This window comes from Emydura macquarii, unplaced genomic scaffold (assembly GCF_026122565.2).
Source record: "Emydura macquarii macquarii isolate MOO-44397 ecotype Brisbane River unplaced genomic scaffold, CSIRO-AGI_Emac_v2 contig_1902, whole genome shotgun sequence".
Lineage (NCBI taxonomy): Eukaryota > Metazoa > Chordata > Testudines > Chelidae > Emydura > Emydura macquarii.
In genome coordinates this window covers 43859-70445 of record NW_027132039.1, presented here as the reverse complement: position 1 = coordinate 70445, position 26587 = coordinate 43859, and the positions used below count along the sequence as shown (strand labels likewise).

Genomic DNA, 26587 nt, shown 5'->3' with positions numbered 1-26587 from the left:
TACCACCGCTCATTTAGGTGCTTTTATTATGTCAGCGGGAGAGCTCTCTCCTGTCAACATAAGGTAAGTACACAAGTGCTTTTACAGTGGCACAACTGTACCGATACAGCTGTGCTGCTGTAAGTTTTAAGTGTAGACTAACCCTAAATGGGCACATGGTAGGTTGAAAGAGATATTTTCAGGAAATCTATTAAAGACTGGATTGTGTATACATTTATTTAAAATGAACCAAACAGAAAATAAATAAAAACAAAATTTCACTTTATTTTTGCCTGTCCTTGCATAGATTTGTTACTAAGGGAAAGTTTGGTGGAGAAAACATATTTCTTCCAGTGTCTCAGACAGTCACATATTTTAGCCCATTATATGTTGTTCCCTACCAACTGTGTTACCTACCATGTATGACTGAGGCATGTTTCATTAATTGCTTTATTAAGAATCAGCTATTTTAGCAACAGGAAAAAAAAATTAATATGTATATATATATATATACCTTTGCAATATGTCCATTGCCAGCTATCTGAATATTCTGCTGTTCAGGAAGCATGGATGAAGGAGCTGTGTGAACTGGGCTATGTTGCTGGCTGGGTTTCTGTTCAGGTAAACCTGCTGCTTTTTTCCTTTGAGCTGCAATTTGAGACAAAACACTATCTGCACTGCCGCCTGAGGAGGAACCATAAATTAAAAAAAAAAAAAAAAAAAAGTTAGGTCCAAACAAGCAACATATTACATGAATTGATATAATTTTAAAAAACAGATTAATTCTTAATCCAATTCCTCTGCCATCCTATCCCCTCCAAAAAACCTCAGTGCATGGACAAAAATCCCACCACAGCAGGGCTGGTAGTCCTTTCAAGAGTCACTGTTTCTTCAGGGGGAAGAGTTAGGCTCCCAGGAAGGCCCTGTGTCTTTCCTGGATTGGCCTGTAGGGGGCAGGAAAGTAGAAGCAAACTAACAAGAATGGGAAAATGTGCCAAATCCCCAGTCTCAGTGCAAGAAATTCCCACTGCTGCTGGGGTGTGGGAAAGAGAGTCACAGATACTTTGAAGGCAGCGTGGACTTGTGAAATGAATATAGGTAGTCCTACAGTCTAATCTTGGCTCTGCTACTGATTCACTGAGTAGTCTAGGGCAATTAACTTCAATCTTCTGCCTCAGTTTTCCCATCTGTAAAATGAGGATACCACCACATTCCTACTGTGGCACTCTGTACCTCAAAGCAACACCTTGGAACCCACATATTGACCATTGTCATATAATTATATGTTTTGTACAAAGTATGCCTTCTGAGGTATCATTTTAAAAGTATTGATTTATTGAACATTAATATCCTTTTGAATAGTATGTTCTATCATTGTATGGGAAGTTATGAAATTTTGCTATATGTGTGTTACTAAAATATGTTGTAAGGTTGGAAATACCCATAACCAGCCTTTCAAGATCAACAATGGAGTAGCCAGACATGCTGATGGCCCATTAAAAGGAATCCACTCTCCCAATGGCCATCCCAGACACTTCTCAGAGACAGCAAGTCGAGAATGGAGACTGCTTGACCAATGCGGGCGGACCCCCATGTCATAGCAAAAGATCTTTCCAGAAAGCTGGAAGAAACTATAAAAGACTGAAGTAACATCATCACTTGTCTTCTCTCCCCACCCAACTCAACACCTGGAAGAAATGTCTGAGGGACAAAGATTTTGAACTGGGGAAGGGTGGTCCCAGGCTGGAAGTCAAAGGGGGTCCAAGGATGGAAGGCAGTTTCAACCTGTGTGTTGAGGAACAAAAGCCTGTTTGTACCATCTGTCAGGGTGAGACACTGCTTGACTCAAAACTTGTTTAGTTTGTAGAACTTAGACTGCAAATTCATTTTTGTTTCTTAAGTAACCAACTCTGATCTTTATGCCTGCTACTTTTAATCACTTAAAATCTGTCTGTAGTTAATAAATCTGTTTTATGTTTTACCTAAAACAGTGGGTTTGGTTGAAGTGCTTGGAGCATCTCAGCTCTGTTCACAAAGGCTATTATGTGTCCCCTCCACATTGAGGGAGGAGAGGACTGGGTAATGAATTTACACTGACCTGGCTTCTGACCAGGCAGGATGGTACAGTTCTGAGGTGCAAGACTGGGAGCTGGGAGGAATTGGCTGGTGCTTTTCTCTGTGTGATTCATGAGAGGCTCAGGTTGTGGGGCTCCACATGATGGTGTGCTAGATGATTACAACTGGAGAGGTTTGCTGCTTGTCACTAGCAAAGCATTGTGAGAGACATCCCAGGCTGGAAAGTTAAGGGGGCACAGCACTACTACAGTTCCAGGTTGCACCACAGGAAAACCCATCACACTCACCTCTTCATTCATCTGTTCATATCTGTACAGTGCTTTGAATGCATGAAGCACAATATAAATGCTAAGCATTATTAACTGAAGCTATTCACGTGTCCACCTGTTACTCTAATGGGCCCCAAATCCTGCAGGAGCCCTTAGCATATCAGGTGTAGCAGAAGCAAACCATATGGGGAGGCAGCCACCACTCTTAGGGAATATCAAGACAGTGGCAGTAGCCTTTTTTGCCCCTAGTACAAGTGAACAGAGACACCAGGAGAGGGTCAAATATTGGAAAGGCTGACAAATGAGGGAAAGATAAAAGTCAGCAAAGACTATCTAAAGTGCCAGAGACAGAAGGCTGAGAGCTGCTCTCCATGCTTCCAGGAAAGAGGCAATGAAGAGACTAAAAGGCTGGGTGTGGAGGATCAGCCTGGGTGTATCTTTGGGCTTTCACTGTTCTCTGCCTCCAGATTTCGTTAGGTATTTTGTAATTCCAATGGGAAAGGAGAAGAGGTGAATGCCTGGCAAATTAAACTTAACTTTTTTCAATTATTTTTATCCAAACACAAACTTTCTTCTAATTATACATTTCACAGACCTCTAAAGGACAACAGGATCCAGGTACCAGTTCCAGGTTTTTGTGCTGCTAGCAGAAATGGGTTTGCCCTCTGGTCAAAGGGTGTCAAGCATCATAACCATCTTTGAAAATGCTGCAGGGGTTGAGGAGAGCGAGGCTGAAGTGTTTAGTGACATGCTAGTAGTCACGCTGGTCTAACTATTACATGTCGTGCCAAAATGCCCCAATCAGAACTGGGTCAAACTGAGGTTGTGCTTTACCTCTCCAATGTCAGGTGCATGCCTGTTGCTTCATTTCCCCCCACTGGAGACTCTCTTTTTGGATTTATAAGGTGATCTGGTTCTCTGGCCCAATAGTGCAAATAAAAACTCTCCAGTTCCAGGGTAAGTAAGTCCAAACACACAAAAACAGGTACTTCAGGTTTCTGTGGCTATGTGGTCCTTCACCCTTTGACACAGGGGATCTCCTTCTCTCCTTGTATCAGGAGCTGATAATAATCTCTACTGCAGCGATTGGTCAGACTTTGCTCATCCCAGGCTTAATGGTTCTTTTTCCCCTCAGTGTAGGAACTAGCACAACACCTTTCCAGGAGTCTTATGCCTTCCATTTACTATAGGCCCCAATGCCAGGAGCCAGAGTCTGCTCCAAACCCAAGACTGACGTTCTCCATTACCTTCTTGGGGACATTCCCTATGATGCCTTTCTCTGGTCAGCTCTTCCTCAGGTCTCTTCAGCCAAAACCCTCATGGGCTTTGTTTTTGGCTCCTTCACAGGGAATCATGTCAGCCCTGATAAAAACAACAGGTCCTAGAGAGTTTCCCTAATCAGCTGCTAATCTTGAATCTCTCCCCCTACTAACAGCATGAAGCTCTTGATATGATGCTTCTTCCTTCCCAGTGGACTTTGCTTGCTCTCAGGTAATGCTCCCTGGACTGCATGTTTCAGCATGAAATTAGGCAATGGTGAGAGATGGGCCTAAATTCTCCTTAAAGGGCCAGTTCACTCTATAACAGAGCTTTACTGTGTGAGGCGCTCTATGAAGACAGGGTGAAATTCTGGCACTATTAAAGTCAATGGCAAAATTCTCACTGATTTTAATGGAGCCAGAATTGCACCTATGGTCCCTATCCTGAAGAATTTATTAATCTAAAAAGATACAGATGAAGAATGGAGAAAAGAGATGCATGTAAACAAAGTGATCAAGATGATGACAGACAAACATTGATAGCTGCAAGTATTTCCTCAAATCCTCCTGAGGGGCACCGCCTCCAGGAAGGAAAATCACACATATATTTCTGATGAACCCACTGGGTAGCTGGGCTTGTGAAATCCATCCATTTTGTTTCTGGCACTCTGCTGCTCCTTTTCTTCCCTTCCCTGAAGTGGGAGACCTTTTATAGGCCAGCCCCATGGAAATACTGTTGGTGGCCTTCAGGTAGGTATGTGAGCAACCTGCCCATTTTGTGTTTGTGGGGGGCTGCATCCTATTAAATCAACTAAGCAGAGATTTAATAGAGTAAGGCTGTTGGACTCCATCCATACATTAGTTTTGTGATTCAGCAGATTTGGGGGGATAGGTTGAGATTAGGGAGAAGCCCATCTAATTCTCAGATGATAATAAAATATGGGGAATAGATGCTGCTGTCAGAACAATTTGGGCAGCAGCCGTAACATTGCAGAGTTACAAAGGATATTCAGTAGGGTTCTTTTTTCCTGTGGATGGGAACTTACACCGTAAACTCTTTGGGGCAATGACTATCTTTTTATTTGTGTACATTCCTTGGCATAATGAGGGCCCAATCTGGATTGGGGCCTCTAGGAACCACCACGATATAAATAAATAACAAAATATATTTGGTAGATGAGTAGAAAACTCTAAACCAGCCCAAAAAAGTCCAGTGACCATCTGTTGTTGAATGCAAAAATCACAGAATCCTCCTAGTAAGGCTAGGCTTTATCTGAACCCGCAAAGTTCTTGAGGACCTGGGTGGTTAAAGTTTGATGCAGTGGAGAAGGATGATTCAGCTCTTTTCCACCATGAACTGAAAAGGTTTCTGATCTGTGTGTAGAAAGAAAGGGGTGTTTCTATCCAGCTTGGGACTGAAATCTTTAGCAATTCTGATTAAAGTACATTTATTCATTTCTTGGTGCAAAATACCTTTTACATTCAAGATGAAAATACATGAGAAAAACTCCCAGGCTGAAGCTTCAATAACACAAACCCATTGAACTGGGGAGGAAAATGGCAGACAAAGGGAGTATTCATTTTATGGATTTCAAGACAAGAAAGGAGTATTCTGATCATCTAGTCTGACCTCCTGCATAACATTGACCACAGAATTTCTCACCCAGTGATACTTGCTAGTTAATGTAGTTCCTTTGGAGATAATCAGTATCATAGAAGATTAGGGTTGGAAGGGACCTCATCTAGTCCAACCCCTTGCTCAAAGCAGGACCAACCCCAACTAAATCATCCCAGCCAGGGCTTTGTCAAACCAGGCCTTAAAACCGTTAAAGATGGAGATTCCACCACCTTCCCAAGTAAACGATTCCAGTGCTTCATCATCCTTCTAGTGAAAAAGTTTTTCCTAAAAGAATCTTCAGGTGGCTACAGACAGGTTCATGCCCCTGGGAGAACTGACAGGTGCCAGTATCCTCTGCTCTGTGTCAAAATATTACAAATACATTTCTTTATATTGGGAAAATTGTTTAGTCTTTAGATATTCCAGTGATGTGTATCAAATACATTCCTTAGTGGCATATCTCTTGCTTTGTATTCTGGGAGCCTGTCACATGTTAAACTACTGCAATAGGTTTTGAAGTCAAAATCTTTTCTTGCATGTTAAAAATTACCACAGTTACTTTATGAAATATGTATGTACCTTCACACACTTAACACACATTTACCAAATAAATATTTTTGAAAATAGTATGCTACATTATCCAATGTTATGTGATCATGTTGTGGAAGTCTATTCCATAATATATGCAATAATGGTATAAAGCAGACAAGGTTTTTTAATAGGTTTTATACCTAGAATGTCTCGTTTGCATCACAGTATTTTGGATAGGCATGGCATGCATGCTTGTAATCTGATTTTTGTTTCTTTTAATTAAAACATTAGAGCATTTCAACCAAAAAAAGAAAAAGTGATACATGAAAAAAGACAAACTCATGAAAGAAATATTTTTTAAGATGGAAACATATCCTTTAGGATAACATACCCAATCCTGTAATCTCAATTGTATGGATGTACCACCATTAAATGATGTACCACCATTAAAGTCCTCTGCAGTTCCAACTGATTCGACCCTTAATCCCCTACTGTGACTGTCTGTGGTTCCTGTTCCACCAAAGTTAAGGGGAATTTTGCAGTACTTGCATAACTTCTGCCTTACCTGTGAACTTAGATTACCTACCTGACTCTATCTTAATTATTTTTATACATGAAATTTAAAAAATATATATTTACCTGATCTATTATGGAGTTCTCCAGCATGTCTGTTAATTCCAGCTATATTGTTGGATCCACCAGAAGAGTGTGGTGAGTGGTTGAAATTGCTTGAATTTGCGGGAGAAGCAGGTCTTCTTGCAAAGGTTGACAATTTGACCGGTCTATTCCCTTTGGTAACACATGTCTGAAAGAGCAAGAAATATATACACATTTTTCATTTCTTTCTTGAAGAAATGGCAGATAAAGCTTTAAACACAATTTTACTTACCACAAAGGTTAGTGACTTTCTCTCAGGATCAAAATGGACATCAGAAATGAACATTATTCCCTTGAACATTACAAAATCATTATTCAAAAGGAATAAAGCAGTAATATAAAAATAGTTCTCTTCCTTTGATTTCTGTTTAAAAATCTCATCAATATAACATGAGCAATACAAAATCTCAAAATCCCATGTAAAATCATATAAAATCACATGTAAAATGTATCTAATACAAAGTTGTGCTCTAGTCTCCCCCATCTTAGGAAAACTACCTTGAGCTCACTACCTGCTTCTCTACCATCCCTTTGCCCCTCCACACTAACTAAACTACAACTACTGCTGTGAGTTCCTCTCTTCTGTCTCTATTCTCAACCCTCTTTAATCCCACTTCAGCCTTTTTCACTCCACAGCAAGTGTTCTCACTAAAGGCTCTAATGATTTTCTGGCCAAGTCCTAGAGGCTTCAACACCATCCACATCCTCCTGGAACTCTTTTACATCATCGTTCACTCCCCACTCCTTGAAATCCCATCTGTCAGTGCCTTTTGCAATTCTGTCCTCTCATGGTGGTTCTCTTACTTGTCTGATTGTTTCTTCAGTCTCTGGTTTGGTGGGTCCTTCTCCATCCTTCTAACCCTTGAGTGAATGCCTTCCCAGTGCCATACTGGGCCCTTTTCTGCTTTGCTCCCTCCACACATTATCCTCTCATGCTGCTGTAATTTGTATGATGACTGACTCTCAGATTTATCTTTCTATTAACTAACCCATCTCCTTCCATCAAATCCTGCATCTTCTCCCATCTGACATCTCATCTTGTGGATGTCCAGCTGTCAGCTTAAACCAATTTATATGTAATGGGACCAAAACTGAGCTTTTGATTTCTCTCTAATGCCCTTCATCTAAGTTGCCAAAACATGCAACTCCAGAATTTTTTTCTGAACTAGTAAGAAAGCCCTCCTTTTTCCTTGGTTGTGTGGACTGAGCTCTGGAGAGAAATACATCCACTCCTATTACTACTTACTGTAACCAGGAAACTAAAACATATCAAGGATCCACAGCTTGTCACTTAGTCTCATATGAAACAGGATTATTTCCTTTTGTCTCCCATTGCCTGCTGACGCACTCTTGGAAGTATGTATGCTATTTCTATGAGAATTAGGACTTATTCAGCACTTTTCTTGAAAGCCTTAGGATTTAGTTGATTAAGAAATACAATTTAATACTCACTTCCTGGTTCACTGGATCCTCAGCAGCCACAATTTTTACCATACACTTAGTTTTCCAAAACTGCATGCTTATAGATAACTAATTTATTTTCTTTCAGTTCAATTATTTCTTCCCCTTCTTCCTTCTTGAACTCACGTCATATTCAAAGTAGCCCCTGCTCTGATACACTCAAGGGGCTTACTGTCGGGACTAAATCATATCGTTTGGAATCTATGATCACCTCAGCAGTTTGTGACAAATCCATCTTAGTGCTGGAGCTTATGGTGTTCAAGAAAAAGTGTGGCTGCAAGTTCTTACTCTACTTACCCTTCTCTTCTTAGAAAAGTATATTCTTCCTGAGTGGCTGAGTTGAGTGGGACAAACCATTCTAAAGATATGGAAATTTTTTAAAAAACTCACAGTGGAAAATACATGATTCTACAAGATGTTCTCATAGCTACAAGCTGCAAGAATCCAAGAGGACCATGAGTCTAAGAGACAGTTATCAAATTACTGTGTTTTATCCCCCAAATTTCCTGGAAATAACAACATACAATATTTTGTTGTGCAATGCATTCACTTACTATGTCAGAGTTTGTACTGCTGCTAAAGTCATGCTTGATCCCTCGCTGTGGCAAGGCAGTCCTCATCTGTTCAGTCTTGCCATCTTTGTTCATTCGTGTTCGGTCAGAACTCCAGAGCTCAGAACTTGAAGGAGGTAAGAAAGGAGGAATAACTGCTTTCAGTTTATCACTAGGTAGCCTAGTAAATGGAGCACCACTTCTTAACTGAGAAGAAAAAGAAAAAAACCTCTTTTCAGAAAGATCTATTTGACGCTAATGATATGCATTTAAAACAGTAAATGAAGCAATGCAGGGAATGGAAGACTTTTAATATATATCATCAGAATAAAAGGATGGTGGGGGAGTAAGGGGATTTTTAAACAGACCAAAGTACAGTTTAATCAAGACATAAACATCTTTGAAGATGTTCAATACAGAATTATAAACAGAAACCATACAAATGACCATTAAAGCTGTGATCATAAGCCTAGTGTATATAATATACTGAACTTGGCTCCCTTACATGGTGCAAGTTGAGCTGTTAAGAATAAATCTATTTCATTCCTTCCTTTGGACCTAACCCTGCTCCCAGTGAAGTCAAGAGAAGAATTAATTAGTCACATCCAAACAGATGATAAACCAGAGGAATGACAAGATAAAAATTCAGTGGGTTCCCAGATAAGACCCTGGGAAAGAATGAACAATTAATTGGTTACTCCTTCCCTTTGGGGTCTCTTGGAAAAGAATAAGAAGAAAAACTGAAGTCCTCCCCTATCACCGTTCCAATAGTCAACCACACATTGTCTCTCACTATCAAATGGTTCTCAAAGATCTAATAAAATCAACATGGGTATTTTGAACTTTTACAATTGCCAAAAAGAGGTTATCAATTGAAGATAATGCAGTTTCTAAGCTTTAACAGAATCTGAAGCTGGAAAATAACAAAGGAAAGGAGGAATCTTAATGATGCTGAATAAGGTTTTCCACTACTTTTTCTTAACTTTCCCCAAAAAGAGAAGGTATTGAGATAGGGCAAAAATTGCTAAAAATGTTAGCACCAAGAGATTGTAAATTTTACTACAGCTTATCATTTTATCTAACAGAGCATGTTCATTCATGTGAATGGTTATGAAATAAGTTTGACTTACATCCCCTACATTTCTTTGCCAAGACATCTCCCTCACTGCATTCAAATTCTTCCTTAAAACACAATACTTCATGTGGCTTTTCAGCAGTAAACCAACTATTCAAGTGATCTCTTTTTAAATCATTATTGACCGTAAGAAGGTTCATCCATCAACCAATGGACAGAACTTGTTATAAAAGTCAATCCTTACCAAAAGTTACCAGTCCATACTATCTGCAATACCGCAGTTATTTCCTGTTCTAACTAAAGAGAAAAAATACAACAGCTTGGATACAACTGTCTACTGATTATCTGCAAATGCTATTTATTTTACTATAGGTAACCACTGTATCATTTGTATGATGATATTAGTGAACTGTACTATCTGCTTAATTTAGATTGAAAATATGATGGAGTGGGAGTTGCATGATGCTTTATTCAATAACGAACATATTGACAGCACTGTAACTTACCATGGTTGTCAATAATTCATCATCCTTTCCCGCTCTTGTGCATACCCCTGAGAAACACATAAAAGATACTTTAAAATGCCAAATGCTTATTCCCAAGGATAACTTTGACAAATGTGTTGTGTGCCACAACAGTTTCCCTCAATAAATACAACGGCATACATTTTTTCTTGATGTAACTTCATGGACTTTCCAGGCAATGTATCCGAGATGAATTTGAGCCATTGTTGTTTTTATATTTCACGTCATAAACTGCGGGATACATTTCAGTGTTTCAATGGAAACCTATAAAATGCTTCTTAATTTAATAGATGTATTTCAATGTTTGTGCATTTTTCAGCTCCAAAACAGGGTATCACCCCAGCCAGATTTCCCAGCCTTTTGTTAACAATCAACATTTTCAAGAATACTAAATTCCCCTATGAGTGACATATGAATCTATTGTATGCAGTGTTGTTGTAGCTGTGTTGGTCCCAGGACATTAGTGAGACAAGGTGGCTGAGGTAATATCTTTTATTGGACCAACTCACAGAGCTCCTCTCTAGGTCTCTCATAGATTCTCCCACTCCAGCATCACAGCTAAATGCAAGATGGAACAGATTGTTCAGCATAAGTAGTTAGCACATATTCTAAGGGACTATTCACTGTGAATGGTAAGTTGCCCATTAACATCCTTGTCCTCACAGGACAAAATAGGAGGTTAGTAGGTTTGTAATAGGGTCCTTGGTGGGTTAAGTGACCTAGTGGTTAGCATCTTCCCCTCATTTCCCCCCAAGATGGGGCAGGGGAGGGGAAGGAGTGGTAGGGAAGCCTGAGCCACCCACTCACTCCATTGGGCTGTGACCTATGGCCCTATGAGCGTCAGCAATGTTGGCCCCTGGAGAGGAATGTGGACCCTCTGGTGTTACCCTCTCTGGATTGCTTCCTATCACTGCTCTCTCCACTTCCAGTCCAGGACAGGGAGAAAGAAAATATAAAAGGGAAACCAAACCGTAAGTCCCAACACAGTTCAGCATACAGTCCTTAAAGTCTCAAGGAGGCCTCTCTAGCTGCAGAGTAGGTCTGCACTCCTCCCCAGTCTCCCCTTCTGACCTGGGTTGCTTGGTCCCTTTACAAACCTGTCTCCAGTTGGAGCATGCTCTGCCGGTTGAAGGGGCAAGGCTATCTGGGCTTAGTATAGTCTTTTAACCCCTTACATCCCAATGTGAGGTTTGTATACCCATCACAGGATTACAGATTGTTGTGATAAACCATAAGTCCAGTGTCTTTATTAAGACCATACTTTTTAATGTCTAGCAAAGTTATGAATTTAAGCTTAAATTCATAACTTTGCTAGACACAAAATCATGGTCTTCACAGACCTGATTTGTGGCTGACTACAATAGTCTGTAACCCACTAACCCCCCTTTTTGTCCTATGGCTACAGGAGTGTTATTGGACCACTTCATCTTGAATAGTCCCTTAGAATGTGTGCTAACTACCTATTATACAGACTATGGTGAGAGATTGTCTCACACATTCTCAAAAAAATTATGGAACCACCTGATCAGCATTCTGTACAGCAAACAGAAGATCAAGAAAGAATACTCAATGTTGGATAATCTCATGAAAAGCCAAACTCCCACAGAAAATTCCAAGTGGTTGATCTTTGCAAAAACAAGATGGGCATTTACAACACTCACTTTGCTTCTCTACAGAGGAAAAAGGACTCTAAACTATCCTACATACCACAAAAGACCACAACTGTGATACCCTTGACTCATCCAACAATATTGTAAATCTATCCAGCTATCCACTTAACCCAGCAGAAAAGTCCATCTTATCTCAGTGACTCTCCTTCTGCCCTACCACCCCCACACACATGATACAATTCTGCGGTGACCTGGAATCCTACTTTCACCGTCTCTGACTCAAGGAATATTTCCACCAAACCACTGAACAACACACTAACCCACAGATACCTTCCTACCAATGCTACAAGAAGAAGAATTCTGCATGGACCCCTGACGGTCAAAACAAAAGACTAGACTTTTACATAGAGTGTTTCCGCCGACGTGCACAAGCTGAGATTGTCGACAAGCAACACCGCTTGCCCCATAACCTCAGCCATGCAGAATGCAACGCCATCCACAGCCTCAATAACAACTCTGACATCGTAATCAAAGAGGCAGACAAAGGAGGTGCCGTTGTCATCATGAATAGATCTGATTACGAACAGGAGGCTACCAGACAACTTTCCAACACCACATTCTACAAGCCACTACCGTCCGATCCCACTGAGGAATACCAAACTACTAAACTACTAAAAGAAACTACAACATCTACTTAAGAAACTCCCTAAAGAAACACAGGAACAAATCTACACAGACACACCGTCCTGAGCCCCGACCAGGGTTATTCTATCTGCTACCCAAGATCCACAAACCTGGGAATCCTGGATGCCCCATCATCTTAGGCACTGGCACTCTCACAGCCAGACCGTCAGGCTATATGGACTCTCCCCTCAGGCCCTATGCCACCAGCACTCCTAGCTATCTTCGTGATACCACTGACTTCCTGAGAAAACTACAATCCATCAATGATCTCCCAGAAAACACCATCCTAGCCACTATGGATGTAGAAGCTCTCTACACCAACATTCCACACAAAGATAGACTACAAGCCATCAGGAACATTTTCCCTGATGATGATATGCCACACCTGCTAGCTGAACTTTGTGACTTTATCCTGACCCACAACTACTTCAGATTTGGAGCCAATCTATACCTTCAAGTCCGTGGCACAGCTATAGGCACCCGCATGGCCCCACAGTATGCCAACATTTTTATGGCTGACCTAGAACAACACTTCCTCAACACTCGTCCCCAAGCACCTCTCCTTTACCTACGCTACACTGATGACATTTTCATCATCTGGACCCATGGGAAAGAGTCCCTCGAAGAATTCCACCAGGATTTCAATAATTTCCACCCCACCACCAACCTCAGCCTGGACCAGTCCACACAAGAAATCCACTTCCTGGACACTACAATACAAATAAAGGATGGTCACATTAATACGACCCTATAATGAAAACCAACTGACCGCAATACATATCTTCATGCCTGCAGCTTCCACCCTGGACACATTACACGATCCATTGTCTACAGCCAAGCCTTAAGATACAACCAGATTTGCTCCGATCCCTCAGACAGAGACAAACACCTACAGGATCTCCATAAAACATTCTTAAAACTACATTACCCACCTGGAATGGTGAAGAAACAAATTGATAAAGCCAGACAGGTACCCAGTAGTCACCTACTACAAGACAGACCCAACAAAGAAAACAACAGAACACCACTTGCCATTACCTACAGCCCCCAACTAAAATCTCTCCAGCACATCATTAAGGATCTACAACCTTTCCTAGCAGATGATCCCTCACTCGCCCAAGCTGTGGGACGCAGACCTATCCTTGCTTACAGACAGCCCCCCAACCTGAAGCAAATATTCCCCAGCAACCGTACACCATACAAGAAGAACACTAACCCAGGAACATGCCCCTGCAACAAACCCCGTTGCCAGCTCTGCCCATACACCAACTCTAGTGACACCATCATAGGTCCTAACCACATCAGCCACACCATAAGGAGCTCATTCATCTGCACATCTACTAATGTAATATATACCATCATGTGACAGTAATGCCCCTCTGCCATGTACATTGGCCAAACCGGACTGTCACTACGCAAAAGAATAAATGGACACAAATCAGACATAAAAAATGATAACATCCATAAACCAATCGGAGAGCACTTCAATCTCCCAGGACACTCTGTAGCTGACTTGAAAGTTGCTATACTTCTACAAAAAAACTTCAAAAACAAACTTCAAAGAGAAACTGCAGAACTGGAACTCATATGCAAACTTGACATAAATAGGGACTTGGAATGGTTATCTCATTACAAGAAGTAATTGTCACTGTTCACACAGTCTCACCTCCTAATCAATGGTTGTGAATAGGCCTCAACTACTCTAATGGACTTTGCCCATACCTAACTTCCCCATTGTTGTTCCTTACTCTTAGATGTATATATATACCTCCTCTCTGATTTCTATTCCTTACATCTGATGAAGTGGGTTACAGCCCATGAAAGCTTATGCCAGCAGAAATTCAATTTGTTATTCTTTAAAGTGCTACAGGACTCTCGTTGTTTTTAACCTAAACTAAACTATCTGTTGGATCCTGTATTTAGCAGTGGCACACAGAGTACTTTTCCCAGACCTGAGGAAAAACTCTGTGTAGCTCAAAAGCTTGTCTCTCTCACCAACAGAAGTTGGTCTAATAAAAGATATCACCTCACTCACCTTGTCTCTCTAATATGAATCTATTGCCCATTTCAAGGATATTTACTAGCACACAATAATGGCATGACATGATATTATGCATCTTCCTTCCTAGGAGATGCTAAATTTATTGTTTAGCAGCAATCACTAACCAAAAAAAGTATAAGTCTGATAAAATAACTCTATCTTCAGTCTTTTTCCCTACACTGCATACTTACTACGTATTTTCATCTATAGCAAATACATTGCATTAAATATAATATAGTGCCACCTTAACTACCAGATGACAGAACACTTCCCATATATCATATAAGCAATTCTGACTTTACCACTAGCTTTGATATTTGTGATCCAAGCTGTTGCAGCAGAGCAGTTTCCAGGGTTGTTCACATCAGGCTGTGGAGTGGCTTTTATTGTAGAATTCAATGATGATTCAGGCTCATCAGTAAAGGGCTCAGACTGATTGGTGGAAAATCCATGACGCAATGTTTGGGTCAACTTCAGCTTGCGGAATCTATTGGACATCCTGTTCCACCATGACTAGAGGGATGAGAAGACAGGACAACTTTGTTCTAACATACAAGTAAAAGAAAAGTCACATTCAGTTTCACACAATGCTATAATTTGTCAATTTTAGTGATAAACTACAAAAGTTAACACTAGAATAGTTTATCAACGTCACCTGATATCCTAGACCTGGGGTTCCCAAAGTGTGATACGCATATCGGTGAGGGTACACAGGAGAAATTGTGTAATGGGAGATTTTATCTATTAATTATTTCATTTATTGCATTTTCATATTAGGCTACTCAGATGAAGCTTTAAGAGTCTGTGGGAATTTGTTATATAAAATATGGTATTTAATTTACTTCAAGGAGAACATAGATACACAGAGATGCTGACACACAGAGCCCTCACCTCCAAGCACCATATAGCATGGGTTCAGTTGCCTAGCAACTGTCCAGTCTAACTGAGCTCAGAACTTAGGGGTTTTTTCGGTTGTATACATCACACTATAACTATATCTGTACGTAACAGTGAAATATGGACAGATGGCTAACGAGAGGTTATGTTAAGAAGAACACATGAAGTATCAGTGATGAGAAAGATAGGGGTACATGGGCAGCTGGCAGATCTGGAAGGGGGCATGCAATAAGAAAAGTTTGGGAATCTCTGCCCTAGATTGAATTGCAGCTCTTTGTACAGATAAGAAAGAAAAAAAGAAAGAAAGAAAAAAAAAGTAAGTGTACAGGTTTGTTTTGTCTGTGTTAATATGAACATTTTGATTTAGTGTTTTTAAATTAGTAAAAGGTAAAACTAATTTAACATATTATAATATATAATATATATTAAGCTACACTGAAGTAGAATACATCTAAATGAATGAATTAATTTTCAAGCTCTATTTTAAAATCTCTCCCCCCACATTTTTTCTTCCACAGGGAATTAATTGTCAAAGCTGTGAATCTAAATGGATGAGATTTACCTCTTGTTGATCTCTGCACCTAGTAAATAGTTTACTATATTTTTTTCCACTATAGTCACACTATCTGTGCAAGGAAAGCATATGCATTTACCAGGGTACTTTGGGTGGGAAGTTCTAAAACTACAATGCTAAGTATTTAATCTTCCAATCAACCTGCAACATCATACTCTAATCTCATGCTCTTTGATATCAAGAAATTAGCACATTTTACTGTTAGAATGTCAATGTGTGTAAATGTAAAGTTATTCTACTTTAATAATGCACAGATTGCTTCTATGGTTTTACATTAGAGCACAAGGTTGATGAAACTGGTATGTGTGTAGCCTATTTTTTTTTTTTTAATTCTTTGTGCTTCTTGGGCAAATGCACTTAGTATGATAGAAAAAGTATTAAAATACACACATTTAAATATTTTATTGGTGCCTGTAAAAGGATTGAAAGGATGGAGCTTTAGGGTTTTTTTTTTGTAGTAAGCTGGACAACTGATGAACAGGATACAACAGTTCAGAGATACTAGGGGAAGTGGTGATGCCTAGCTTTCTCTGACTACTGTAGATCCTGCAGATGTAGACAGCTTTAGCCTGGTCACTATTACAAGGACAACAAGAGGAGATACTGGGTCATAGTGCATCACTTGATAGTAAGTGAATAATTTTATGTTCATAAGGTATACGTATGTGATGAACAATATTGTGCAATTCTTATCATTTTCCAGTGGCCTTGACCACATGGGATAACTGAATCATTGGGAATTAAATTGGTGGGATGCTCCACTGTGAGTATCTACAGTGTACCATGTCCATATTAGCCAGACTGTTTCAGGTACAGTTTTGTTCCACATCAACACTATCACAATTCTACACCACTGCAGTCCATCAGCCTTCAGGGTACCTTTTCTGCAATTCTAATACAGCTACCTGAGTAGTGACTTCTCAAAACCCAGAAGAGAAGTCAAACTCCCATGATTCCCTGGGGGCAAATCCCATGAATCCCATGGTGCCAGCACCATTTCCGATACTTTTTCTCAAAAATGAAAGTCAGGATGAAAGCTCTGTTCTCGTTCCTTGCTCAGTAAGAAAGCTCCCTGAAAGTAAGTGGCAAAATGGCAGTGGTGGTTGTTCTGACAGCAACTCTGGTGAGAAGGAGACAATACCAGCAATTCAGAGGATTCATACAATAATAGTTAAGCAGTAGTGGTAGGGGTATGAACAGATGGCCTTATCCTGTACTCGCAGATCTTCTGTGGATGGACTCCGGCTGGTGGGACAGAATTGTTCTTGAAACCTGGGCTAAACATTAGCGGCTATGTAACTTCAGGATAAAGGAGTATGCTCTGTAGCTCTGTGATGAGCTAGTCATAGACTCATAGACTTTTAAGGTCAAAAGGGACCAATATGATCATCTAGTTTGACCTCCTGCACAACGCAGGCCACAGAACCTCACCCATTCACTCCTGTAATAGACCCCTGACCTATGACTGAGTTACTGAAGTCCTCAAATCATGGTTTAAAGACTTCAAGGTACAGAGAATCCACCAGCAAATGACCCAGGCCCTTGCTACAGAGAAAAGCAAAAAACCAGAGCCTCTGACAATCTGCCCTGGGGGAAAATTCCTCCCTGACCCCAAATATGGCAAGCAGCTAAACCCTGAGCATGTGGGCAAGACTCACCAGCCAGACACCCAAGAAAGAATTCTCTGTAGTAACTCAGAACCCCACCCCACCAAACATCCCAATCAGATGAGTCTCAGCTGGGGTTGAGATATTCAATGAGTGCTGTTGTGTTGAAGGTGTGCAGAGCAATAGTGCATTGCAGCAGCCTGTGATCCAGATACTGAGGTATTTAAACAATGTGCTTCCCAAATTTTGCAGGAGCCATTGATGGAATCCATATTTCCCCAGCCTACAAAACTTATCCTTCATCTGTACATTTTACAATAGAAAGCTGCGTATCTGATGTAGAGGGCCCTTCACCCTGAAGCTCCTCCTTTTACCAAACCAGCTTTGCTGCCTCCTCTGCAACCATATTGGGATCCTGGATCCCACACAAAGAGATCCTGGTTTCATTCTTCATCCTCGAGCGTCTCCTCTGATCCCTGCATGGAATGCAAACATGGGAGCACAGACTCCATTACATAATAGAACAGAGACCTTTGCTCTTGATGGAGCTGCAGCTACTACCTGCCTTCTCCCTCTCCCTGCCCTTTCAGAGCCTAACAGGGAGCCTGGAGGGAATAGAGAGAGAGAGAGCTAGCAGTTCAGGGTCTGTAAGGAGTGTAGTGTTCAGCCCTGTTCTACCTGCTGCTGGAGGAGTGGAGCTGGTATCAATATTCCTCCTACCACAGCTTCAGCTGTCTAGCACATGGACAAAGTGCCTCTAAAACTACCTTTTGTGCTGCAGTGAGAGCCGTGCTCCTCTAACAGCTTCCCCCAGCTGGTGACCCACCTGCAGTTCCAGGCAGAGGGAATGGGAGGATGGGAATCACAACTCCAACCCCCTGGGCTATTACTGGGGGGACAGTACTGTGCAAACAAATGTCTGAATGCTCCCTTCACCTCTTCTATGATGTAGCTGTGGAGACCACAGAAAAAGGATGAAATGTAGATCTGACACCACTCTCAGAGATGAACTGCACTAATACCCCTACAGTTCCAGGACAGGGGCTCCCTTCCTCACATGAGCCCTGAGCTTTGGAGCTGCCAGGCAGCTGGCCCTGTGCTGCCACTCAGAGCAGTTCCCTTTGTTGCAGGGCATAGAGCTGTGCTCCGGTGCTCCCTACCGCTACACCTCTGCCCTTGCCCCAGCCTCCTCCCATGGCAGGGGGGGTGGGGCAGAGCTGGAGCTGCAAACTCTGCAGTGAAGGGAAGAGGAGGTTACTGACCTATAACTGGAGGTTATTCAAGATGTGTGGTCCCTATCTGTATTCCACTGAGGGTTATGAGCACGCACTTGTGCCCTTGTACTGCCTCGTGGTTTTACCTGAGGCGATAAATGGCGAGGCGGACCGACCACGTCTCCAATTCCTTTTCCACCGTAGACCTACAGATCCGCAGCAAAGGGGAATGAGGGTAGGATTGGAATACAGATAGGAACTACATATCTCAAAGAACCTCTAGTTACAGCTCAGTAACCTCCTCTTCTTCTTGATGGTCCCTACTGTATTCCACTGAGGGTGACTAACAAGCAGTACCAAGATAGGAGGAGGGTGCGAGGACAATGATGGAACCATGGAACGGAGGACCGCTGCACTGAATGAGGCATCTGTCGTGGAATCATGTGGTAGAGCATAGTGAGGAAAAGGTGGGTACCAAACTCCTCGTGGCTGCCTTACATAAGTCTGCAAGGGGCATGTCCACCTGGAGCAAGTTGATGTTGCTACTTGCACTCTCGTGGAATAGGCTCGAATCCTATCTTTTTGGGGGGATTGTCCTGACAACTGGTAGCAGCGTATGATAGCCCCTGAGACCCACTTGGAGATTCCCTGGGTGGAGATGGCCTATACCTTAATTCTCTCTGCAATGACAACAAAGAGCCTGGGCGATTTTTGAAATGGCTTCCTCCTTTGTAGGTAAAAGGTCAGGGCCCTATGTACATTGAGGGAATGGAGTCACCATTACCTCTGAGAGGGGAGTGGTTTGGGGAAGACAGTTGGTAAATGTATGGATTGGTTGAGGTGGAATTGGGAAACCACTTTTGGTAGAAATTTGGGATGTAGCTGCAGTGAAACCTTATCTTTAGGGAATGTGGTGAAGGGGGGGTGGGGATTGCCATCATGGCCCCCAGTTTGCCAACCCTCCTTGCTGAGGTAATAGCAATGAGGAAAGCAATCTTCATGGAGATGAGAGAAAGGGGGCAGGAAGCCAGAGTTTCAAAGGGAGAGTTCATTAATGAGGTAAGGACTAGGTTGAGGTCCCAGTGAAGGGTGATAGGCCGAATGAGCAGGTATTTACGTATAAAGCCCTTCCAGAATCGGATAGTCAAGGGATGAGTAAAAATCGAATGCCCCTCCACTGGAGGATGGAAAATACTAATGGCTTCAGTGTGCAGATGGAATTGAGAGCAAGCCATTAGATTTTCATATAAAGGGAATAGTATAAGAACATCAGGATGCCCACAACTTTGGGGACAAGGCCTTGTTGTTGTGCTCAGGAAGTGAAACGTGCCCATTTACCCTGATAGAAGCGTCTTGTGGAGTCCTTTTGGCTACTGGAGAGGACGTCTTGTACTTGCAAGAGTTGTCGCATGCTAACAGATGTGTCCATCCAGAAACCCAGCTGTCAGGTGGAGGGTCCACAGAACGGGGTGCCTGAATCTGTAATTGTGTTGTGTTAGCAGTTAGTAGGAAATGTTTGGAGTGGGAGTGGAGGATGTTTCAACATGCAGAGAAGAAGGAAAAACAGACTGGTGGGGTCAGAATGGAGCAATCAGAATGACCATCATTTTCTCCCACCAGAGTTTGTGAAAGACATGCGATAGAAGTGGTAGGGGGGAAAGGCATAGTCCATCTGGTCTGACCAATCAATGACCAGAGCATTGCCTTGCGAGCAGGCACTGAGCTCTTATCTTGATCAATATTGAGTGCACTTGATGTTGGTGTGGGATGCAAAGAGGTCCCAGATCAGAGTCCCCCAGTGACCAAAGATTCCCACAACTACTGTGTCGTGTAACTTGCATTCGTGGTCAGTTACAAAGTTCCTACTGAGAACATCGGCAATTACATTCTGAATACCAGGCAGGCAGGCGGCCAATAAAAGGATATGATGTGTGATTCACCATTTCTATAGGCATACCACTTCCATACACAGTGTTGGAGATCTCGTACCCCCTTGTTTGTTTATGTAGCGATGTTGTCCAATATGACGAGGATGAGACAGTAACAGGTGTCTTGTGTCATATGAACTCCCATGTGCGCACACCAGCCTGCAAGTGACGTGTCCATCATGATTGTCACATTGGATGAGGATGGAAGGAAGGGCATCCCGGAGCAGACTTTTAGCGGATCTGTCCACCACTGAAGTGAAGTGATAACCTCCAGTGGAACACTGAGTATGGTGTCCATAGGTTGGTGCTTAGGGGAGCAGACTCTCTGCAGCCACAGCTAAGGCAACATGGGTGTAGATGAACCGAAGGGTGTGACATATATGTGCACACCACCAGGTGCTCTAGGAGAGAAAGGCAGCTCCTGGCTGAGACCAAAAGGTAGGCAGTCACTATGGCAATCTCTGGTCCAACAGGTTCTGGGACCTGTCCCTTGGCAGATAAGCCCATGTGGAAGCCATTTTGATGCATGCTCCTATGAATTCCACGGACTGTGTAGGGTGCAAAGTCAATTTTTCGGCACTGATACTCAGCCCTAGGGATGAGAGGAGTAAAAGAAGTTGGAACATCAATTCCCGAGCTTCCTCTTTGGATCACGCTGCCAGTAGCCAGTCGCCAGTCATCCAGGTAGGGGAAGATAAGGATTCCTTGACATCAGAGGTGAGCTGCTACTGCAGAGAAAACCTTTGTGAAGACTCTTGGGACAGTGGTAAATCTGAATAGGAGAACCCTGTATTGGAAGTATTGAGGATCCACCTTGAATCTGAGGAACCATCTGTCAGTGAGATGTACGTCAATATGGAATTAGGCATCTTGCATATCAAGAGCCATAAACCACATGCATTTTCCAAGTGAGGGAATGCTAGCTGCAAGGGTGACCATGCAGAATTTTGGCTTGTGAATTGAACGGTAGAGGTGCCGGAGATGCAAGATTGGTCTCCATCCCCTGCTTCTTCTTGGATACCAGGAAGCAGTTGGAATAGAACCCTGTGCCCTGAAAGTCTGCAGATACTGACTCCACTGCTCCTCTCTGCAGGAGGGAGTCCACCTCTAGGGAAAGAATATATTGTGAGAGTGATCCCTGAAAAGGGATCAGGATACAGGTTGTGGAGGAGGCATCTTCATAAACTCAATGGTATAACTGCGTCAATCAATGTCCAGGACCCACTGGTTCGTTGTTGTTGCCCTCCATGCTGGCAGAAAGCTTTTGAGATGACCCCCAAAGGGATGGTCAGTAGGAGCACTGGTGTATGCAATGGTTGACGGCACTCTATTCGCACTCAGGAATATCGTTTTCACAACGACTGAGTGTGTTGTGCAGAGGTCTGTGTTCTGTGGACCTTAGGGTGTTTCTGAGGCTCATACGCTTGTTGGTGGCAGCAGTGATGGACTGGGACTAAAAATCGGCCCTGGCATTTAAAGTACACCGGCCCAAGTTCAGGCTGTGGGCTCTATGCTACCCCGCCACTCCTGCCAATAACACAGCAGCCCAATCTGCAAAGTTAATTCAGTGGGGGGAGAGCCTGTGGTGCCCCATGCCATGCATGTGCCATGCACCGAGACTGGGATGTCCGCAGGCTCTGAGCCATGGGCTATGACCCTTGGTGCTGGCTTGGGGCAGCCCAGCGGGGCAGCTATACACAAACCTTGGGTGACCAGATGGACTGATTTTATAGGGACAGGCGCATGGGTCTCTGGCTGATTCCCAGGCAGGGAGTAGTGGCTGCGGTGGGGGAGGGTGATGAGGCACGCGGAGGGTGGGGACAGGGAGGAGAGAAGGAACCTGTCTGGCAAGCAGCAGCAGTGAGGAAGGAGGGAGTCAGGGACGCTGGGAGCAGTGGCTTGGGTGGGTGGGCACAGAGAGGGGGAGCAGAGAGGAGAAGAGGAATGGCAGCAGAAGGAGAGCAGCAGCGAGGAGGGATGCAGGGAGCAGTGGCGAGAGGGAGGAGGAGAGGAAGCAACCAGCAAAGCACAGCACTGCAGCAATGAGTTGAGTCTCTCCACACTGAGATTGGGAGTAGGCACTGGGCACGCTGAGCAAGTTCTGTAGCAGTTGGCCCGGCATCACACAGGCGGAGAGAAGTGAAACTGAGTGGAGGAGAACGCTGGGTGGGCAGTTTCACACTGCGTGTGTGTGTGCCTACCTAGCGTGCTGAACTTTATATGCTCCATGCACGTTCTTAGGCGGCTCAGCAGGCCATATCTATCACTCAGCTTCCTGGGTTCCTCAGTAACTCCCTGGGAGGGAGTCCAAGCAGGGACCAGGGAAGCTGAACAGCAGATACTGCCAGGCGCCGGGAAACCTGCATGGAGCATAAAAATGTCTGTTTTTCCAGCAGGGAGGGCAGGGAAAGAGGTGGGGCCACCACAGCTCCATTCTTTTGGCAGTGGTGGCTCTTAGGGAAGGCTCAGCCTTCTCCTGCCTTTAGTGGCAGATCTTTTCCCCACCTTTAATACAGGCTGCCCAATCGGGTCACCTGCCCTTGAGCACACCAGCCCCTCTGGCATTTGCCAGAACTGCCAGATGGCCAGTCCACCCCTGGGTGGCAGAAATGTGGAGCTCTGTAGCCCTATGTAGATGGCGGGTGATAACATTTTCACTTTGGCAGATGTATATATGCCCAAGGATCTCAATATGGCTCTAGAGTCTTTTAGTGAGTGTAAGGAATCATCTGTCTTCTGGTTGAAGAGGTCTGATTCATCAAAGGGGAGGTCTCTGATTGTGTTCTGTACCTCTCTATGGAAACCTAAGGAATGTAACCAGTTACAATTCCGGTTGCCAATAAATAATGGTGTCTCCCAGGGGCATGTACTGTTCAACATATTCATAAAAAAGGTTAAGATTTTGTCACGGTTATTTTTAGTAAAAGTCACGGATAGGTCATGGACAACAAACAAAAATTCATGGAGCCCATGACCTGTCTGTGACTTTATTAAAAATACTGGAGGGGGGGGAATGACAGGGTTGGGTGGGGAGGAATGATGGCTTGGCGCAGCAGCAACTGGGGAGTAGGGGCTGGCTTCTGCCAATCAGCTGTTAGGTGGCTGCCCGGGCTGGCCCCAAACAGCTGATGGGGGGAGGGGCTGGCCACGGAACAGCCGTCCCGCAACTGGGGCAGCCATTGCTCTGTCAGTCCCAGGACCGATAGTTGCTTCAGCTCTGCCCCACAAAAAGTCACAGAGGTCCTGGAAAGTCACAGAATCCGTGATCTCCATGATTAAATCATATGCTTATTCATAAATGATCTGGAAAAAGGGATAAACAGCGAGGTGGCAAAATTTGCAGATGATATAAAACCACTTAAGATAGTTAAGTCCAAAGCAGAGTGCGAAGAGTTACAAAGGCATCTTACAAAATTGGGTGAGTGGGCAACAAAATGACAAATAAAATTCAATGTTGATAAATGCAAAGTAATGCACATTGGAAAACATAATCCCAACCATACATATGTAACCCCCTTCTATTTCTGGGTTACTTGGGAGCCGGCAACACTCACCTGTGTGCAAGGGCGCTAAGGTTGTTAACAACACAGGAGATCCTGAGTATCCCAGCGGTGATGTAGGATAGGTGGGAATCCTCTAACCCCTCTGCTGCAGTCCCTTTACTTTTAAAGACCTGGCTGGCCCCTGCACACGCTTAATAGCGGGCCTTGGGAGCTTCCAGGACTAAACCTAGTCTGATGATAATAATAATCTGAGACAGGTCTAACTTAACAATTGCACTTATGCAAACTAAACATCCAATATACAAATTAGGGTTAACACAACTTTACTTAACAAATTAAACATAACAGACTGAAACTAAACATCACTATTATGTTAAATGGGTGAGTGGGCAGCTGAATAAACCAATTAATAAAATTAGTATGAAAACAAATGAAACTTGTCTAAACTTCCATTTGCACTGCCACTGTGTACCCCACCTGCAGAGTGTACACTCCCCAAGAGTTCAGAGCCCTAACCCCTTGCTTGCGTGGGCGCGCTTGAAGATCTGCAGAAGACAGCACTCTGTGGGTTCGGTGTTCAGTTCAGCTCAGTTGTCCCGCTGGAGGTTTGGAGCTGGCCCAACCAAAAGTCTGCAGTCCTGGCCCTGCTTGAATCTGCCTCTTCTCAGGCCCAGTGAAAGTCTCTGTGCAGTGCCCCTTCCCTTACACGCCCTGCCCCAAACAACACGGGGGGTGGCACTCACACTACCTCCACTGCAGGCCCACCTCAGGCAGCTCTAGAGTCCCTGCCTTGGCTTGGGCAATGCCACCAACAAACAGGCTGCAAAGCCGCAGCTTTCAGCAGGCAGCAGCAGCTTTAATCCAGCAGCAGGCAGTAGCCAGCAGCAGGCAGCCAGCAGCTTCCAGTCAGCTGCATAAATGGAGTCCCCCACATGCTATTCCCTGTCTCTCTGGAAGGGGGAAGTGTCTCTCCCCTCTTCCCCAAGGCATCATGGAAAACATAAACTCCCAATCAAGTACATATAAAATGATGGGGTCTCAACTAGCTGTTACCACTCAAGAAAGAAATCTTGGAGTCCTTGTAGATAGTTCTCTGAAAACATCCACTCAATGTGCAGCGGCAGTCAAAAAAGCTAGCAGAATGTTGGGAACCATTAGGAAAAAGATAGATAAAAAGACAGAAAATATATTATTACCTCTTCATTAATCCATGGTATGCCCACATCTTGAATACTGTGTGCAGATCTGGTCACCCCATCTCAAAAAAGATATATCAGAATTGGAAAAGATACAGAAAAGGGCAACAAAAATGATTAGGGGTATGGCATACCCATATGAGGCAAGATTAATAAAACAGGGACTTTTCAGCTTGGAAAAGAGACAACTAAGGGGGGATATAATAGAGATCTATAAAATCATGACGGGTGTGGAGAAATTAAATAAGGAAATGCTAATTACTCTTTCTCATAACACAAAAACTAGGTGTCACCAAATGAAATTCATAGGCAGCAGGTTTAAAAAAAACAAAAGGAAGTATTTCTTTCACATAACGCACAGTCAACCTGTGGAACTCCTTGCCAGAGGATGTTGTGAAGGCCAAGACCACAACGGGGTTCAAAAAAGTACTAGATAAGTTCATGGAGGATAGGTCCATCAATGGCTATTAACTAGATGGGCAGGGATTGCTGTTTGCTAGAAGATGAGAATGGGCGATGGGATGGATCACTGGATGATTACCTGTTTTGTTCATTCCCTCTGAAGCATTGGCTGCTGTCAGAAGACAGGATACTGGGCTAGATGGACCATTGGTCTGACTCAGTATGGCCATTCTTATGTTCTTATCCATGAAGACATGTCTGCTGAATCAACTGCGGCCAGAAGTATGGATTTGGCGATCAACTTACCTTCCTGTAAAATTGCTTGGCATCAGGAACGCTCCTGCTGAGGTAATTAATCTGCAAATCCACCATCCATCCATAGTTTATAAAATCATACTTGGTCCTCAGTGCTAAGTAGATAGAGATCCAGAACTGTAGTTCATCTGAGAAGACTTTTGACCCATAAGGTCCTGTCTCTTGCCCTCCCTGTCTGTTGGGGTGGAGCGTAGGGGTTGCTGCTTGGTCCACTCCAGTGCAGCCAGAGTTAGGTGGAGGGTGTGAGAATAAAAACTCTGAACCTTTGGGGAGGACGTAGTACCTGTTCTCAGCCCCCTTCAGGGTGGGCTTTGCCTGTGGCCTAGATATGCCATATGGTGAATGCTGGTTGAAGAATGGCATTGTTGATCAGTAAGGCCACCCTTGTTGTTACTGATGTGTGCAAAATGTCTAGTAACTGGTGTTGACTGTCCTGCACCTCTTCTATTGGGATCTCAAGAGCATTGCCTATCCTTCGTAGTAGCTCTTGAAACTGATAACAGTTGTCTGGTGGGAAGGAGTATATTGATGACACAACCACATCTGGGGATGATGAAGGAAATCTCTCCAGATCTGTAGACACCATTGGGATTGGGCTGATCGGTGCATTGTCTAA

The 26587-nt window shown here is 43.3% G+C and overlaps 1 protein-coding gene across 4 annotated transcripts in view; it reads right to left on the bottom strand.

The window, feature by feature from the left end:
• The window catches only part of ANKS6 (ankyrin repeat and sterile alpha motif domain containing 6), a 90106-nt gene that overhangs the window by 38974 nt on the left and 24545 nt on the right, over window positions 1–26587 (bottom strand). For all 4 annotated transcript variants that reach the window (XR_010921738.1, XR_010921739.1, XM_067558266.1 and 1 more), the window contains exons 7-11: window positions 14638–14848; window positions 9983–10029; window positions 8405–8608; window positions 6372–6537; window positions 494–663 (exon numbers count right to left, since the gene is read on the bottom strand). Coding sequence is in view for 2 of the 4 variants with exons in the window: in XM_067558266.1 (XP_067414367.1) it covers window positions 494–663; window positions 6372–6537; window positions 8405–8608; window positions 9983–10029; window positions 14638–14848 (798 nt within the window). In the remaining 2 variants the exon portion in view is untranslated. The remainder of the gene's footprint in view (window positions 1–493; window positions 664–6371; window positions 6538–8404; window positions 8609–9982; window positions 10030–14637; window positions 14849–26587) is intronic.